Below are 16381 nucleotides of genomic sequence, written 5' to 3' on the forward strand. Positions count from 1 at the left end.
GTCACCCCTCATCCTCCATTTTTCCAGTGAGAACAACCCCAGTTTACCCAATCTCTCCTCATAACTAAGCCCTTCCATACCAGGCAACATCCTGGTAAACCTCCTCTGCACTCTCTCTAAAGCCTCCACGTCCTTCCGGTAGTGTGGCGATCAGAACTGGGCACAGTATTCCAAATGCGGCCGAACCAACGTTCTATACAACCGCAACATCAGACCCCAACTTTTATACTCTATGCCCCGTCCTATAAAGGCAAGCATGCCATATGCCTTCTTCACTACCTTCTCCACCTGTGACGTCACCTTCAAGGATCTGTGGACTTGGACACCCAGGTCCCTCTGCGTATCTACACCCTTTTTGGTTCTGCCATTTATTGTATAGCTCCCCCCTACATTAGTTCTACCAAAATGCATCACTTCGCATTTATCTGGATTGAACTCCATCTGCCATTTCTTTGCCCAAATTTCCAGCCTATCTATATCCTTCTGTAGCTTCTGACAATGCTCCTCACTATCTGCAAGTCCAGCCATTTTCGTGTCGTCCGCAAACTTACTGATCACCCCAGTTACACCTTCTTCCAGATCGTTTATATAAATCACAAACAGCAGAGGTCCCAATACAGAGCCCTGCGGAACACCACTAGTCACAGGCATCCAGCCGGAAAAAGACCCTTCCATTACCACCCTCTGTCTTCTGTGACCAAGCCAGTTCTCCACCCATCTAGCCACCTCCCCCTTTATCCCATGAGATCCAACCTTTTGCACCAAGTTCACCGGCCTATAATTTCCCGGGTTATCCTTCCTACCCTTCTTAAATAACGGGACCACATTAGCTATCCTCCAATCCTCTGGGACCTCACCTGTGTCCAGTGATGAGACAAAGATTTGCATCAGAGGCGAAGCGATTTCATCTCTCGTCTCCCTGAGCAGCCTTGGATAGATTCCATCAGGCCCTGGGGATTTGTCAGTCTTTATATTCCCTAAAAAACCTAACACTTCCTCCCTTGTAATGGAGATTTTCTCTAACGTGTCAACACTCCCCTCCGAGACACTCCCAGTCAACACATCCCTCTCCTTTGTGAATACCAACGCAAAGTATTCATTTAGGATCTCCCCTACTTCTTTGGGCTCTAAGCATAATTCCCCACTTTTGTCCCTGAGAGGTCCGATTTTTTCCCTGACAACAGAGACAACAGAGTCAGACTCTGCGCTGCTTATTAACGATACTTGGGTAAATGATACCTGTTCACGCAGGTTCTCAATGTCCTGTAGAGGGCAGAGTACTGTTTATATAAGCTGTCTGACAGCAACATCCAGTACAAAAGCCGAAGGGAAGTCTGTGTGCAAGTATAACAAGCAGTTTGTACCATTCGTTCAGCATGGACTGCAAAATTTTTCTGCTAATTGTCAACATTGTTTGCGTCTCCTGGCAGGCCATAAGAACAAAAAGATCGATATTTGGGATCAGCATGCATATCTATCAATCATATCTGGAAAAATAGCTGAGATGCAACAATAATCCATAAACCATATTAATTGAAAGATACTTCTATTTGAATTTTATATACTGTGGACATCCATTTGATTCATGAGATCTGTAAACATTTAGCTGTGCAATTTGTGCATTCATTTTGTAGATGCTTAAACCTATAATGTAAATGGCAGCATCTATATATTAAGTTACACAAATGTAATGGATTTATTAGTACTCTTTTTTGGATTTAAATGTATCTGGATTAGCAGCCTAACATGTTTCCAATCTTAGTTTTACATTTTTCCTTGAAGTGCTTCGGTATATCCATATCATTATCGTTGCACCCCCTTGTGGAACTAGCTGAATATGAGCAAGTGCTGTGAATAATTACAACCCATATCACAAAATAGTAAGATGAGGGAAGGCTGTTAAAATTGAAAGAATCCTCCTCCCATATCACTAAATCCTCTTGCTCAATTCGTTTTTCTTTTCCACCACCTTTCCTGTCCTGAAGGTGCTGATTCATTGCAGTGATACAGTTAGAAAACAGTTTCATGTCTTGCCTAAATGGTCACTACATTTTTGAGTCCTGACTGCAAATGCTAGTAGGTTATTTTATGAGGGTGAGTAGCACACTCAGCTCCATCTGATAACAATACATATACACATGCTCAATACATAGACACATAGACACATACATGGAAAATAGAAGCAGGAGTGGGCCATTCGGCTCTGTGAGCCTGCTCCTCCATTCATTATGATCATGGATGATCATCAACTTCAAAACCCTGATCCCACCTTTCCTCCATATCCCTTGATCCCTTCAACCCTAAGAGTGATATCTAATTCCTTCCTGAAATCACTCAACATTTTGGCCTCAACTACATTCTGTGGTAGTGAATTCCACACATTCACCACTCTCTGGGTGAAGAAATTTCTCCTCACCTCAGTTCTAAAAGGTTTACCCTTTATCCTCAAACTATGACCCCTAGTCTGGACTCCCCTCCCATTGGGAACATTCTTTCTGAATCTATCCTGTCTAACCCCATTAGAATTTTATAAGTTCCTATGAGAGCCACTCTCACTCTTCTTAACTCCAATGAACACAATCCTAACTGACTTACGTCTCTCCTCATGACAGATCTGCAGTCCCAAGGATTTTGAGACCACTGGTAGCATTCATACTGGCATTCTAACAAAGGCCAATGAACTCAGCACAAATGCTGAGCAAAATATGGGACCTTTTATTTAATAATGTAATTGTTTCAGAAAACTGTTTGTTGGTCTTTAACAGGCTCAGATTTTTGCTCCCAAGTCAGGTGCATAGAGATGGGAGAATTCCACCCATTGGTCAGATTTTCATCGGGGGGGGTGGGAGGGATTGGATTGGAAGTCAGGTCAGCCACCCTGAGTGCAGAAGATGCTGCCTGGTGTGGAGGCAGGCTGAGCAGAAGGCCTGCTTCTCTGTGCTCTAGTTGAAAAAACATTCCTCCAGCCCTCACCCACCTCACACATCCCCTCTGTCCCATCCTTACCAACATATGCCTCCTCATTTCCTTATGCTAACCCATATTCCACTATCCACCCCCTATGGTCCCTCATACCCCCACACCCCTCACATGACAATGGCCCTTTCTTGCCTTGGTGACAACCCATGCCCCCCACCCACCACTCTTTGCCCTTACCTCCCCATGCCAACTCACCAAATACCCTTGGATGTTTGTTGCCATTTTGACAGTTCCAATGAGTATACAAAAAGTGCATAACCATGTTCACTTTTAACAAACCCTTACCTGTGCCTAACCTCTCCCTTCGGTGTCCCAGGACCATATCCAAAGGCATACCTTACCTCTCCAAAGGGGTTTCTTAGCTATCCAAATAAATCCACCAAGTTCAGACTTCCTCTTACCCGATCTAATCTGCACACTCCGGGTTTCACACTCCTAGACTACCAAAAGCTCCACTTCAGTGGTTGCAGCTGGTTGCCTCTGCAAACCACACATGCGTGAGCCCTGGCCTGACTCCACTCCTGTTTTGCTCACTGTTATAGGTTGGTAAGGTGTAAAATGTTGTAACGCTTTAGAATGATACATGTTGAATCTTATGAATGTTCTGCTGTATGAGCTAAACAATGGTATAAATACCTGTTCCAGGCACTCAAAAATGAAACAGCGTTAAACTAAAAGTTTTCTTGTTCTTTTGCAGGGTGGACTGAGTACAAGAGATGAAATGTGTTTGTCATATCTACTATACTACCCAAAAATAGATCTTTCTAGATGCGAGAGTCTTCCTGAAATAGTCCCACAGTTGGGGTTCATTGGAGTGAAAGAAATTTATCAACCAGTCATGTAAATATATTTCTTCTCATTCCCTATTTTATGCATAAAGCAGTTACATCACGAATAATGGCAAGTTATAGCAAACCTTTTCTAAACCATTATATTTTCATGTCAGGTAAATAACAGAAAGCATTCCAGTCAATCAACTGGAAGAATGTATGTGTAGCAAAATGAAGAATAGTTATAAAAGACTTAGAGGAGGAAGAGCCTGCCTGACAAACTTTCTTGAGTTTGTGGATTTAAGTTCCTCTATATTGGGACTTACAGAAACCTGTGATAAAATTACATGAGATTCCTAACTGAAGTAAAATCCATAGAACATGGCACTAGACAACTTCTAGCTAAAAGATGTCAGACAGAGATTAATGGTGAGAGATGCATCATATTGGGAGGAGATGCTCAGTAGAGTCCAGCTGTCAGTTTTGTTGCTACTAACTACAGATATGCATTCCACATAATTGAAACTTAATGTAAGCTTGTCATGTTTACAAATGGCACGTAAGCAGGGCAAACATACGTGAAGACAAAGGTGCAATTAAACCTTTTCAGAAGTGTTTAGATCAGTTAAACAGACAAATTGCACAATAAATTTATCGTGGATAAATGTATCGGGGGAAAGAAAATGTAATGACTGACCTAGAAGCAGATTGGTTATGAGTTGCAAAATGACACCGCTGGCGGATCGTTGAGGGATGTACAAGGAGAAGCATGATTTTGTGGCATCATTTTAGCAATGAGGGCAGCACAAATAACTCATATCCACCATGATCTCTCCCCCCGGCCCCCCAACGCCACTTCATTTGTGGCAGTATTGTCATAGGAAGGGGGCGGGGGGGATCCTGGTTGGGGTGTCCATTGTAAAATCCCATTTGTAAGCTGCATTGGTGAAAATACCTGACCAAGCGAATGTAAAGTCTTGCAATATCAGGTGCAAAAGAAACTAGCATTAGTGAGCCTTGGTTACCTTAACCAAGGTAATTTATACATGAGTGCTCTTTCTTCATAGACAATATGAACTTACTGGTAAATGTTTTGAGTATGTCTTTTGAGAGACAAGTTGCAAAATAAATAAACAGCATTTACCCCTTTCTTGAAACACGCTTTGTTTCAACCAGAGCTGCTTGTCTTATTCGCAGTTGTGGAGGGGAACAAAACCATCCACACGAGCCAGGACTTTCCGACCCCATCTTGTCGGGACCCACTGTGGGAGATTCAGTTGCCCAGCCAAAAGTCCATTTACTTCTGGCGGGCTGGAAACTTCCATCCACAGCATTTTACAAATGGTAGAAAAAGCACAAATTCCTGTTGATGTGAAAGGTTTTGGCACAGGGAAGAGGTCAGGGGAGCAGGTCAGGAGTCGAGACATTTTTGGTGTGCTCAAACACTACGGGCGGTATTCTCCCGTTTTGAGACTAAGTACTGTGGCGGATGCAGAAACTTGGGATGTTTCCCACTGAGGCATCCAGCGGGAAAACATGCTAAATCTTCCAGCCCCGACCTCATCCATTACTCACCTGAATGTTTAAGTCATATTCAGTGGAGGTGCATGCCTGGATGGCACTTAATGGACCATCTAGTCTGTGCACCGTATTGAAAAGATGTTCAACACTGACCATTGAAGAAAGAAGCTGGACCTCCTAGAGATGAAGATGCATCTCCTAGAGCCCACTTAAACCAGAAGGTGGAACTCCTGAGAACAAAAATGGATCTCCTGGAGCGTTCTGAGGCTGGAAGATGGACCCCGTCTAGGACACTGAATCGGGAAAGTCCACCTGCAGATGCTCCCCCGACCCACTGGTGTACCAGGGTTCAGGGCTGTGGGTGGCTTCCAATCTGAACTCCTGAGACAGCACCAAGCATTGTCCAGATGAGTCCTGACGTCTGCACGCCACAATATTCCGATATTGTTTCACACCGGCATGTTTTCCCACCGGCACCACAGACGGGATGCTAATGAGGTTCATACCAGCCTCAGGCAGGTTTTCCAAACTGCCTTGGCAGTTACCAGTGGTAATCCTGTTGTAAATTCATGCTGGCATGAAACCAATTTCTGGGTCTCTCACCAGATTCTCCCACTGTGCTCACCACCTAAACAGGTTGGCAGGGGCCAGGGAGAATTCTGCCTTACATCACCAAATATGGTCTGTTAAAAGGCCAATGAAGCACACAAGCGCATACAAGCAATAGCAGAAATCAACAATACAGCAAGTCCTCACTTTAAGTTGTGATTGTGTTGCTGAAAATCACAACTTTAAGTGAAACAACTTAAAGTGAAACATTGGTTCCCATAGGAATCAATGTTAAAACAGTAGCTAGGCTCTGAAGATCCTTCCTTGTCAGAGAAAAAAAATAAAATATATTCTCTAAGTTGCAATATTTTACATTTGTAAATGTAATATCTTTTATATTTTCAAAATCATTTTATTTTAAAAGAAACATGTAATTTCCTACTTACGGTACCCCCTGCTCACCGTCAACCCTGCTTCCCGAACCTCCCACTGCAGATCCCCCCTGCCTCAAGCCTCCAAGTTTATGGCCTCTCCCCACCTCTCTGTGCTGTGGCTGCTGCCTACTCCCCCACCCACTCAATCATGGCTTCTCCCTCTCCCCAAACCTTCTGCTCTCTGACTCAACTTCCTGCCACTTATCCCTCCTGGACTTGCAGTTTTGTCAAGATCCAGATTCACTTTGAAGCTACAGCTCTGATATTGTGGAAGTGAGAGTCTCAATGATGTAGAGGGACTGAGCTGGAGCTGCTACAATCCACGTTTGTTTTTAAATGTTCTTGCCTTGCCCTGCTTTGACCAAGGGCTTGGATGAAGTGCAGCTTCGACCGTTACTTTGGATAATTGTAGCAATTATCCAGCTGTCTCATTGGGATCCACACTTCCACAACATTGGAGCCCTGGCTTCAAATCAGATCTGCTTCTTGCGCAGGAACGTCTAATTGGTCTAGGATTGGAAATTGGTGAGAGGTTAAGTCAGGGAGCAGGAGGTTTGGGGAAGCAAAGAAGTCACAAGTCAGAGGTCGGGAGGTGGCCACTCCAAAATGTTGACAATTGGGTCAAATGGGAAACAACCTTAAAATAGATCTCAACAGTCAACTAGATAACAGGCCCCATTAACTTACCAATATTACAGCAAAACATTAAAGGGGACAACGTTAAACAAAGACTTGCTGTGTATGTTGGGATGTTGTCTGCGCTGAAACAGCTTGCAGAGTTTGAAGAATGTGGTCTTCACATTGTTGTGAATATCTAATTCATAGTTCATGTGTTTTAGAATATAATTTTTAATTTTAGGAATAAATGTGTAAAAATATTGTTATCAATGCAATTAAAGCCAGTTTGGAGCCTGTTACTGTACCATGTTGCATTAAGAGATTAATAGTGAGAAAGATAATTAAAATGTTAAGACTTCAGAGAAAGCCTCAAGAAATTTCAGATCCAAATATGACCCCTGTTTGCTTAAGTAGGTCAGAAAAGAAAACTATGTAACAGCATAGGGGCTTACTTAGCTGAAGAGCCGTAGATGTGATAACTTCAGTGCTTGTGACAGGCAGTCTTGAAAGATGTTTTGGTTTTGAGACTTAGAGCTAATACATTTAAAAGCATTCAGTAAAACCTTGAAGTTTGTTAATCTCATTTTTACTTCTCCAGATCAAAAATAAAGAATTGTGAATGAGGGATAATTAACTCAAAGGTCAGTTTAAGGAGAGCCAGAGCAGTCTATGCTGTCATGGAGATGGGTGGAGCTTAGGAAGGTTTGGTGGTTTCAATTTATCTAGTTGATTGCTGTTGAGTTAGTTAGAGTTTGAACCTCATGTGGAATTGCAACTGATCAGTAAGTTTGCGGACGACATGAAAATGGCTGGACTTGCAGATAGTGAGGAACATTGTCAGAGGCTACAGAAGGATATAGATAGGCTGGAAATTTGGGCAAAGAAATGGCAGATGGAGTTCAATCCAGATAAATGCAAAGTGATGCATTTTGGTAGAACTAACGTAGGGGGGAGCTATACGATAAATGGCAGAACCGTAAAGGGTGTAGATATGCAGAGGGACCTGGGTGTGCAAGTCCACAGATCCTTGAAGGTGATGTCACAGGTGGAGAAGGTAATGAATAAGGCATATGGCATGCTTGCCTTGCCTTTATAGGATGGGGCATAGAGTATAAAAGTTGGGGTCTGATGTTGCAGTTGTATAGAACGTTGGTTCGGCCGCATTTGGAATACTGCGCCCAGTTCTGGTCGCCACACTACCAGAAGGACGTGAAGGCTTTAGAGAGAATGCAGAGGAGGTTTACCAGGATGTTGCCAGGTATGGAAGAGCTTAGTTATGAGGAGAGATTGGGTAAACTGGGGTTGTTCTCACTGGAAAGATGGAGGATGAGGGGTGACCTAATAGAGGTGTATAAAATTATGAAAGGCATAGATAGGGTGAACGGTGGGAAGCTTTTTCCCAGGTCGGTGGTGACGTTCACGAGGGGTCATAGGTTCAAGGTGAAGGGGGGGAGGTTTAACATAGATATAAGAAGGACGTATTTTACACAGAGGGTGGTGGGGGCCTGGAATGCGCTGCCGGGCAAGGTGGTGGAGGCGGACACACTGGGAACGTTTAAGACTTATCTAGATAGCCACATGAACGGAGTGGGAATGGAGGGATACAAAAGAATGGTCTAGTTTGGACCAGGGAGCGGTGTGGGCTTGGAGGGCCGAAGGGCCTGTTCCTGTGCTGTATTGTTCTTTGTTTTTGTTTGCAGCCCACTGAGAGAAGTTAGTCAAAATCATTGGCAGTTAGACAGACCTGCACTGGAAGCAGAGTAAAACTTTATCATTGACCAAGTAGAAGGTGAGGCTTCATCTCAACTTGAATCTTGGGACAGCATAGAAGCTGGAAGATTACCTAGAAGTATTGGAAAAGTGACCAGAACAAGGCACTGAGGCAGCCAGAGTCAAGAGATGGGAAATTAAAGTTTTCCCTGAGAATAGCTGGAGCTGAGCAAACTTTTCCAGAGAACTGTGAGATATTGATGGTTGGTCTCTATCGAAGTAAATAATTTTAAGATTTATGTGTTTTGTAAGAGAATTCTTGGAGAAGAACTCAAGAGTGCCTAATGTACATAGTTATAAACCATATTATTAAAAGTGTGTGTTTTATTGAATGTTTTTATATCCAATGGAGTTTGTTTTACTAAAAAAGTCAAATTTTGTGGCAGTCATTGTGAACAGCAGAATAAAGGTGGTTCACTGGTAGCTACCAGGCAGAATGCTGGTGAAAGCTCGTTGAAGGTCAAGACCTGTAGTGATTTATGGACACTGGAAGATTCATCCTGGTGAGGATGGGAGAAAGAATTACTGGAGTGGGCCTTGCTGTTGGAAGTCAGTTCAGGGATTCTTAGAAGGCTGACGGAAATGCCTTTTGATGTATTACTCAGCAGAACTATGAATAGAATAAATAAATACATTTTTGGCTCATGCTCATGATTAGTTTGCAGATTTTTTGAGACCATGTCAGCTTTTTCTAGTTTGAGGCTGGCAATGTAAATTATGGTGTACATTTTTCGGCCCTGATGGGCATAGAGGCAGGGAATTCTGTGCTGTGGTCCTGTTTCCAATTGCATCCACTCGGGTCAGAGACAGGATGCGGGAAGGGCAGGGCTCCTGCCTGCAGGTTAATGGCTTAACACCTATTTGTTAGATGCCAAATGGAAATTTCTAGAACTCTGGAGGGATTGGAGGAAAGAGTAGCTGTTCGGAGGTGGCCTCCCAGTGGGGAAACCTCCATGTCTGCCAGGCTCCAGCTGCAGCCATTCACCACCCAGCGGAGAGGATCGCCCACCACAATGATGACCCTGGTGCTGAGTCTTATTGTTTATCTTAAAATTTTGGAGAGAAGTCACCCCTAGCTTGGGGCACACTCATTTATCTTGAAAAGGCAGATTCTGCTCTGTCCCAGCTGGAGAACTATCTTTCCCATTGTCTTCAATTGGGTGGTGAGCTTGCCGTCTGGCCATTAATTGGCCAATTCAGACAAAATCAGTGAGTGACTGATCCCCACACAGTGAGGCTTCTGACCCTTGTTTGACTCTGAAGAAGCCTGCTGTGAAAATCCTGCCCCATATTTTAGAGGCAAAATATCTGGAATTAAGATACTACTGATGACTATGAAACCATTGTCGGAAAAACCCATCTGGCTCACTAATGTCCTTTAGGGAAGGAAATCTACCGTCCTTACCTAGTCTGGCCTACATGTGACTCCAGAGCCACAGCTATGTGACTGACTCTCAAGAGCCCTTTGAAATGGCCTAGCAAACCACTCACTTCAAGAGCAACGAGGGATAGGCAATGACTGCTGGCCAGCCAGCGACGTGCATATACCACCAATGACTAAAATAAAACCAGAATGGAATCGCAGTCCTTGAAAGCTTAAATCTTTCAAAAGCTGCTAGCATTCTAGGTAAAAGTCAAAGCCTTCATGCAGGACGTAAAAATATATTTAAAACTGTGGAGAGAATTTTAAATAGACACAAACTAGTAATGAGGAAATGGAAAGTACAAGTTTTAAAATCTTGTCAATTGCAGGAGGAAGGGAAACTGGGTGGCAAAATGATGAATCTAGATTTCAACAATACAGCAGGAAATACCACACAAGGGCTTCCAGCGATACAATAGCCTCGTGTTTATGTAACAGAACAGTAATGCAAGACCTGGAGGCATAAGTTGAAATCCTTTTATGGCAGCTCAAGAATTTATACTGAATTAATTAAATAAATGTAATAAAAAGCGTGAATTGGCAATAATCATGAAACTATCGGCTTGTTGCTTAAAAAAAAAATGCATCAGGTTCACCAGTGTCCTTTTGGGTAGGAAGTCTGTTGTCTTTATTCATTTTGGTCTATATGTCACCCCAGGCAATGTGGTTGCCTCTTAACTATCCTCTGAAACAGCCTAGCAAGCCACTCAGTTACAAAGGGATGGCAACATATCCTGGCCCTGGAATGAATAAAAAACAACTGCAAAAGGGGTTTTATTTTTATGAGATGGCAAAATCTTGATGCTATGTACAGGCTGAGATAATTATGATCATCTTTGTTAGATAAAGACAGGTATTTGATAATTAACTGGCCTTTGACAACAGTTTTACAATTTAACTTTAATATTTACAAGTATGAACAGAAATTATTTCCACTGAAATGGTTGTTATTATAATAATTTCACACTAATCAAGCAGTTTACCTACTGAAGGAAATAATTTATATAGGGAATTAATAAACAGGATCAGACTCTGCAATGGAAACAGTTATCCAATTGCTTCACAGTAAAGCTGTACGGAGATAGAATAGAAAACTTGTGTGTTCCTCAAATTACTTTCAAATATGTTTTTCTGAATCAAGGACATGGCCATTTATCATCAAAAGCCCCAAGAAGTACAAGGATCTTTCCTTCACTGAAGCCATGAATAAATTTAAATGGTCCAAGAAGAAAGGAAGAGAATTTAACAAACTTGTGCATGGGATTGAGATGAATATTAGGTGTGCCAAACACGATCAGAGAGAATGGCAGGTATGATTTACTCATCTTAATCTTCAGGTTACATACCACTTTGTTCTGCACTACATCTAAATATGTTTCCTAGTATAATCCAGGAAATTGCTCAGAAACAAGATAGGTTGAATATTCAACACCATGAATGTGTTGAACTCTTAAATATTTGCTGCAATATCTTTGATATAGACCCATATATCCTCTCATCTGAAAGAGGATAGCATAATGGTAGGCAGTGAGAGAGAAGAAAATTTGAGTTGCTGTTTGTATAGATTGCACTTTGATGTAATTCAAACTATAATGCAATTTCCCTGCAGTTATTCCATAATCTTGCTTTGATATAACTGTGCTTGTGAATTGATTCAGTATATTCTCTCAATACAAAAGTAACAGCATCACAGCGATGGATGATTATATCCTCTAGTCAAGAGTGACCACATCCAGAGAACTGTCACTCACACAAACCTAAACTTTTAACCCTCTTCAATAAGGGCATCTGGACTGCAGCTAATTGAAGTAATCCTGTTTAAACATGGCATCATTGTCAAACACTAACGAGTCACCAGATGCTGACTATCTTTGACCAACAGTATTATTGTAGCATCTAAGTGAACCACATAGCTATACCTGGATCATTTTTTGTGCTCCAGATATTAAGACCTGTGTAGAACACAAAATATTTAAAGATTTGAAAAGGTCCTCTTTTTAATACAGGTACATGGCATACCAATATTACCACCATCAATACAGCCTTGGGAACCAAAATCAGAAATGGAGCCAGTCACCTGTCGAACAACTTGGCAGTACTCCGACCCACTCTGTGTATTTTTGTCATTAACCTTATATGTTATTCTTACTGCAGGAATATAATTTGTTTATATAAACTTGTGTACTATACATTTTCATGTTTAAGCTATCTTTTCATGCTGAAATTGAATTTGCACTGCCATCTTTGCAAGATAATCCTTTTAATAAAAAAAATAATTTGTTAAAAGCTTTTTTTTGCATAATCATTTCAGTGTAACTCTTAAGAGCCATAAAACATTGCCATCGTTGGTTCTGATGGAAGAAAGTGTAGTCCCTTAGGAAACAAAAGTCCTGCCAGATGTTCTCAATCATGGGATTTTTACTCCTGGAAAGAATGACATCAGTGTGACCATCATGTGTTTCACAGCTGTATTTCCAACTTTTCTTGATAAACAAAATTAAATCCATGTTTATGAGCCAGAATTTCCTGGAATTTCTTTTTAACAGTGTAATTAACATAAGGTTGCGAATAGCGAAAAATTACCCCTGGATGCACGAGGTTCACCTGATGCGCAACATGGAAGACGGGAGTAGTTCATATTACAATGAAAATTAAAAACATTTTTGGACCTCACCAAGCCCAATTTAGTCTCTCCACTGTAACTGATGTTGAAAACAACCAAACAGTGGACAAAGATGCTCAATTTTTGTCACTAAGTTACTTAGCTTTTACAAACTGGTGGGAGACACCATCCTCAAATGAAGTTTAACATTGGAAAATTGGCTGTTTCTCTCAGACCTTGCCTGATGTATAGCAGAAAGCAGTCTGATCAGATTATTGCTTACAACCAAAGCATCCAAGTCAAGTACAAGAAACCTTACATGCGTCACCAAGTAATTAACTGATATCACAATCTATTCAGATCAAATACAGCTTTACGAAGCCCTGGAAGATCACTTAGAGTGGCCTTCGGAAGACATTTCCTTATGTTAATGCAATCAGCCAACCCTTGTACAATTACTTGCCTCAGTCTTCCAGATTGATTTTTAAATGACATTTATATATCAGGGCATCAGAGATGCAAGATGAACATCAAAGCTCCAGTAACACTAATCAGAGGATCATGTCAATATTCATTCAACTGAAACATGCTGGTGGTGTGGTCTCAAAATCCAAATTTGAACGTGGGGTTGCATCCATTCATGAACTTCAGTTTTGACCCTACAGGGTTCCGAAACACTAGGCTGGTGTGTCCATTGGGAAGATCTTGGATGCACAGTTACCTGAGAGGGATGGAAACCTTAGTGTATCAGCCCATCACTCTGTTAAAGAAGTTGTTACAAAGTGCCAAAAAGGCAACTGCTCGATTGCTCAGCTGATCATGGTGGCAAAAGATAATCCATAAAGCCCAGGAAGATGTATAGCATTCAGTAGGAAGGGCTAGTTTTACCAAGCACTTAGAAGGTTCTGGAAATGAATGGGGGTGAAGTTGAAATGGTCATGAGCTTCAAGTTTTTAGATGTCCTGATCACTGACAACCTGTCCTGGTCCCTGCACGCTGACACTATAGTTAAGAAAGCCCACCAAATACCTCTACTTTCTCAGAAGGCTATGGAAATTCGGCATGTCCACTACAACTCTCACCAATTTCTACAGATGCACAATAGAAAGCATCCTTTCCGGGTATATCACAGCTTGGTATGGCTCCTGCTCCAACCAAGATCATAATGAACTACAAAGGTTTGTGAATGTAGCCCAGTCCATCATGGAAACCAGCCTCCCAACCATTGACTCTGTCTACACTTCCCACTGCCTCAGTAAAGCAGCCAGCATAATCAAGGACCCCAAGCACCCTCTCTTCCACCTTCTTCCATTGGGAAAAAGATACAACAGTCTGAGATCACACACCAACCGATTTAAGAACAGCTTCTTCCCTGCTGCAATCAGACTTTTGAATGGACCTACCTTATATTAAGTTGATCTTTCGCTACACCCCAGCTATGACTTGAACACTATATTGTGCACTCTCTCCTTTCCTTCCCCCTCTATGTACTCAATGAACAGTATGTTTTGTCTGAAAAGTGCAAGAAACAATACTTTTCACTGCATACTAATACATGTGACAATAATAAATCAAATCAAATAAAATTATTAGTCATTAGCTGAAAATATTATGAACTTTTCTGACAGCAACTGAGTTTTAGGCTTGCATCAAGTTCACAAAGTAACAATTAATAAGTTACTATGTTGATCACTTTAAACCAAACAGATCAACACAAAGTACAAATTCATATCTGGTAATAGATAAATGGTAAACATATATCAACAAATACAAAGAAAAACTGATGTTTATAATCTTCCTCTCCTCATTCAGTGAGCATTTGGGAATATTTTGTTCAAAGTGATGCAATTAAAAAATGGAAAATAAGGTAATCTTCACAATGTGGTGTAACTCCAGAGAATTTAAGGTTAAGATAAGCTAACGTTAAAAATTAGATAACACAAAACACCTATCACGCAAGAGACCCATTAAAGTCAAAACCCAATGGAAAACATTACACCTTCAATAACATAAAAGAGCAAGGTTGCTGTAGTGTTGATAAAATGCAATCATTCATCAATTGGCTTACCGCCAAACATTTTCAGACCAAGAGAAACAAGAATCTAAGATCATCAAATTGTTTGCGACCTTCATGTCACTAAAATTGCGTATAGTGGAAACATGTATATATTTCAATTGCATAAACACCTAAACAATTTACATTTTGTCTTAATGTCAAATTAAAACCAATAGTTGGATTGTAGCTATTTCTATTCATAGATGAGCATACAAATTGTTGCCTACTTTGTAGAGATTTTATGCCTCAAATGATAATACGGTCACCAGACAGTAGGAATATGTAACAAAAACAGAAAGTGCTGGAAAAATTTTAGTAGGTCTGAAGCATCTGTGAAGAGAAGAGAGCCTGGATGACCCTTCATCATGTAGGAATATGTGTTGAGCATGGATATGAAAATATCATACTGCTGGTGTGCAGTAACATTTACAAACTCTCACTCTTGCATCATACATGTCCCATTAATTATATTATGTTACCATTTCATTTTGGCTCCAATCTAACCAACAAATTTCACCCCCGGAAATCTGTGCTCCCCTGGCAATGAATGGATGGGATTGTAGCAAATAGTTCACATTTTGGATAACAAAGATTTCTACTAGGTAAGTAATATTTCTTTCCATATCCTCCAGGTAACAGGAGCATACCAAGTATTACAAATTTAGGACATGGGAAGCTCTCACTAAATTACCATATCACCAATTGTCAGAATTATTCTGTTAACAATGTCACAATTAAATATATATGATAATTATTGCAAAATATGATAAATTGGAACAATTGAGGTATGACTAGGGAACAGGTGAAATGGCACTTTACCTTAGGGCTTCTTCATTTCAATACAGTGGCGAAAGAATAAAATAATGGGTGAATGAATAGTTTGCCTATGATTTTTGCACCATTGAAAGTGATTGACTATTGGAAATGCCTTAAATTTTACTGAAAGTGCCAAATCAACTCAGGGAGCTCAAGTGGAATTGATCCAGTTCTGACTTATGTAGCATTGGATAAAACAGTGGGGCAATTGTTTTGATTCAAATGGAACTCAGAAGCAATCTTGGGTTAAAATTTCTCACCCAGGAATCCAACTAACTTTCTGCTCTTCATTTGTTGCTTGGTGGTAAATGTCAGTTTGCAGAACTTGTATTTTATTCAGTTATGTAAAAAAAACACAAGAGAGTTCTGTTTGCGACCAATGCCTGCACAAGAATATGGTTAGTACCTCTCCCTACACTGGAAGACCTCGATCTTTATTAATGATACATGTTTAGCCAACTGCCATCACTTGCACTGTGGCTCCAGGAAGTGGCAGTAACTGATTGCAAGGGGCTCGCTGCTGGAATGTCTCCATAATCTCAACTATTTTGATCCATTTTAGGCAGGATTGCCAAAGAGAATCCAAGCCAGTAGAACACACCTGCATTTTCTTTCCATTTTATGTTTAAAAACTCTGATTAGTTCTTATTGATTATCAGCGAACAAAACAGCTATGCCATGGTCCAGGTCACCCTGGTTGTTGTCTCTCAAAAACTAGATCATCAACCAAATAGTTTCTAAGTCCAGAAGAAATATTTACTTGACCATCCCAACTCCTTCAACAGACTGTGGAAGATCCCTTCTATGAGAAAGCAGGGGAGACTCTGCACTTTGGTATTATGT

General features: G+C 41.0%; 1 protein-coding gene across 2 annotated transcripts in view; it reads left to right on the forward strand.

Annotated features, from left to right (window-relative positions):
• Window positions 1-12582, forward strand: part of moxd1 (monooxygenase, DBH-like 1) — a 74107-nt gene extending 61525 nt beyond the window's left edge. Inside the window, exons 10-12 of one of the 2 annotated variants that reach the window (XM_078213727.1) lie at window positions 3677-3819; window positions 11206-11374; window positions 12071-12582. In XM_078213727.1, the coding sequence (XP_078069853.1) occupies window positions 3677-3819; window positions 11206-11374; window positions 12071-12226 (468 nt within the window). In that variant the 3' untranslated portion in view covers window positions 12227-12582. Of the gene's footprint in view, window positions 1-3676; window positions 3820-11205; window positions 11375-12052 lie in introns of both variants that reach the window. The other variant, XM_078213726.1, reaches the window with a different exon arrangement.
• Window positions 12583-16381: the final 3799 nt, after the last annotated feature.

This window comes from Mustelus asterias, chromosome 5, assembly GCF_964213995.1.
Source record: "Mustelus asterias chromosome 5, sMusAst1.hap1.1, whole genome shotgun sequence".
Classification (NCBI taxonomy): Eukaryota; Metazoa; Chordata; class Chondrichthyes; order Carcharhiniformes; family Triakidae; genus Mustelus; species Mustelus asterias.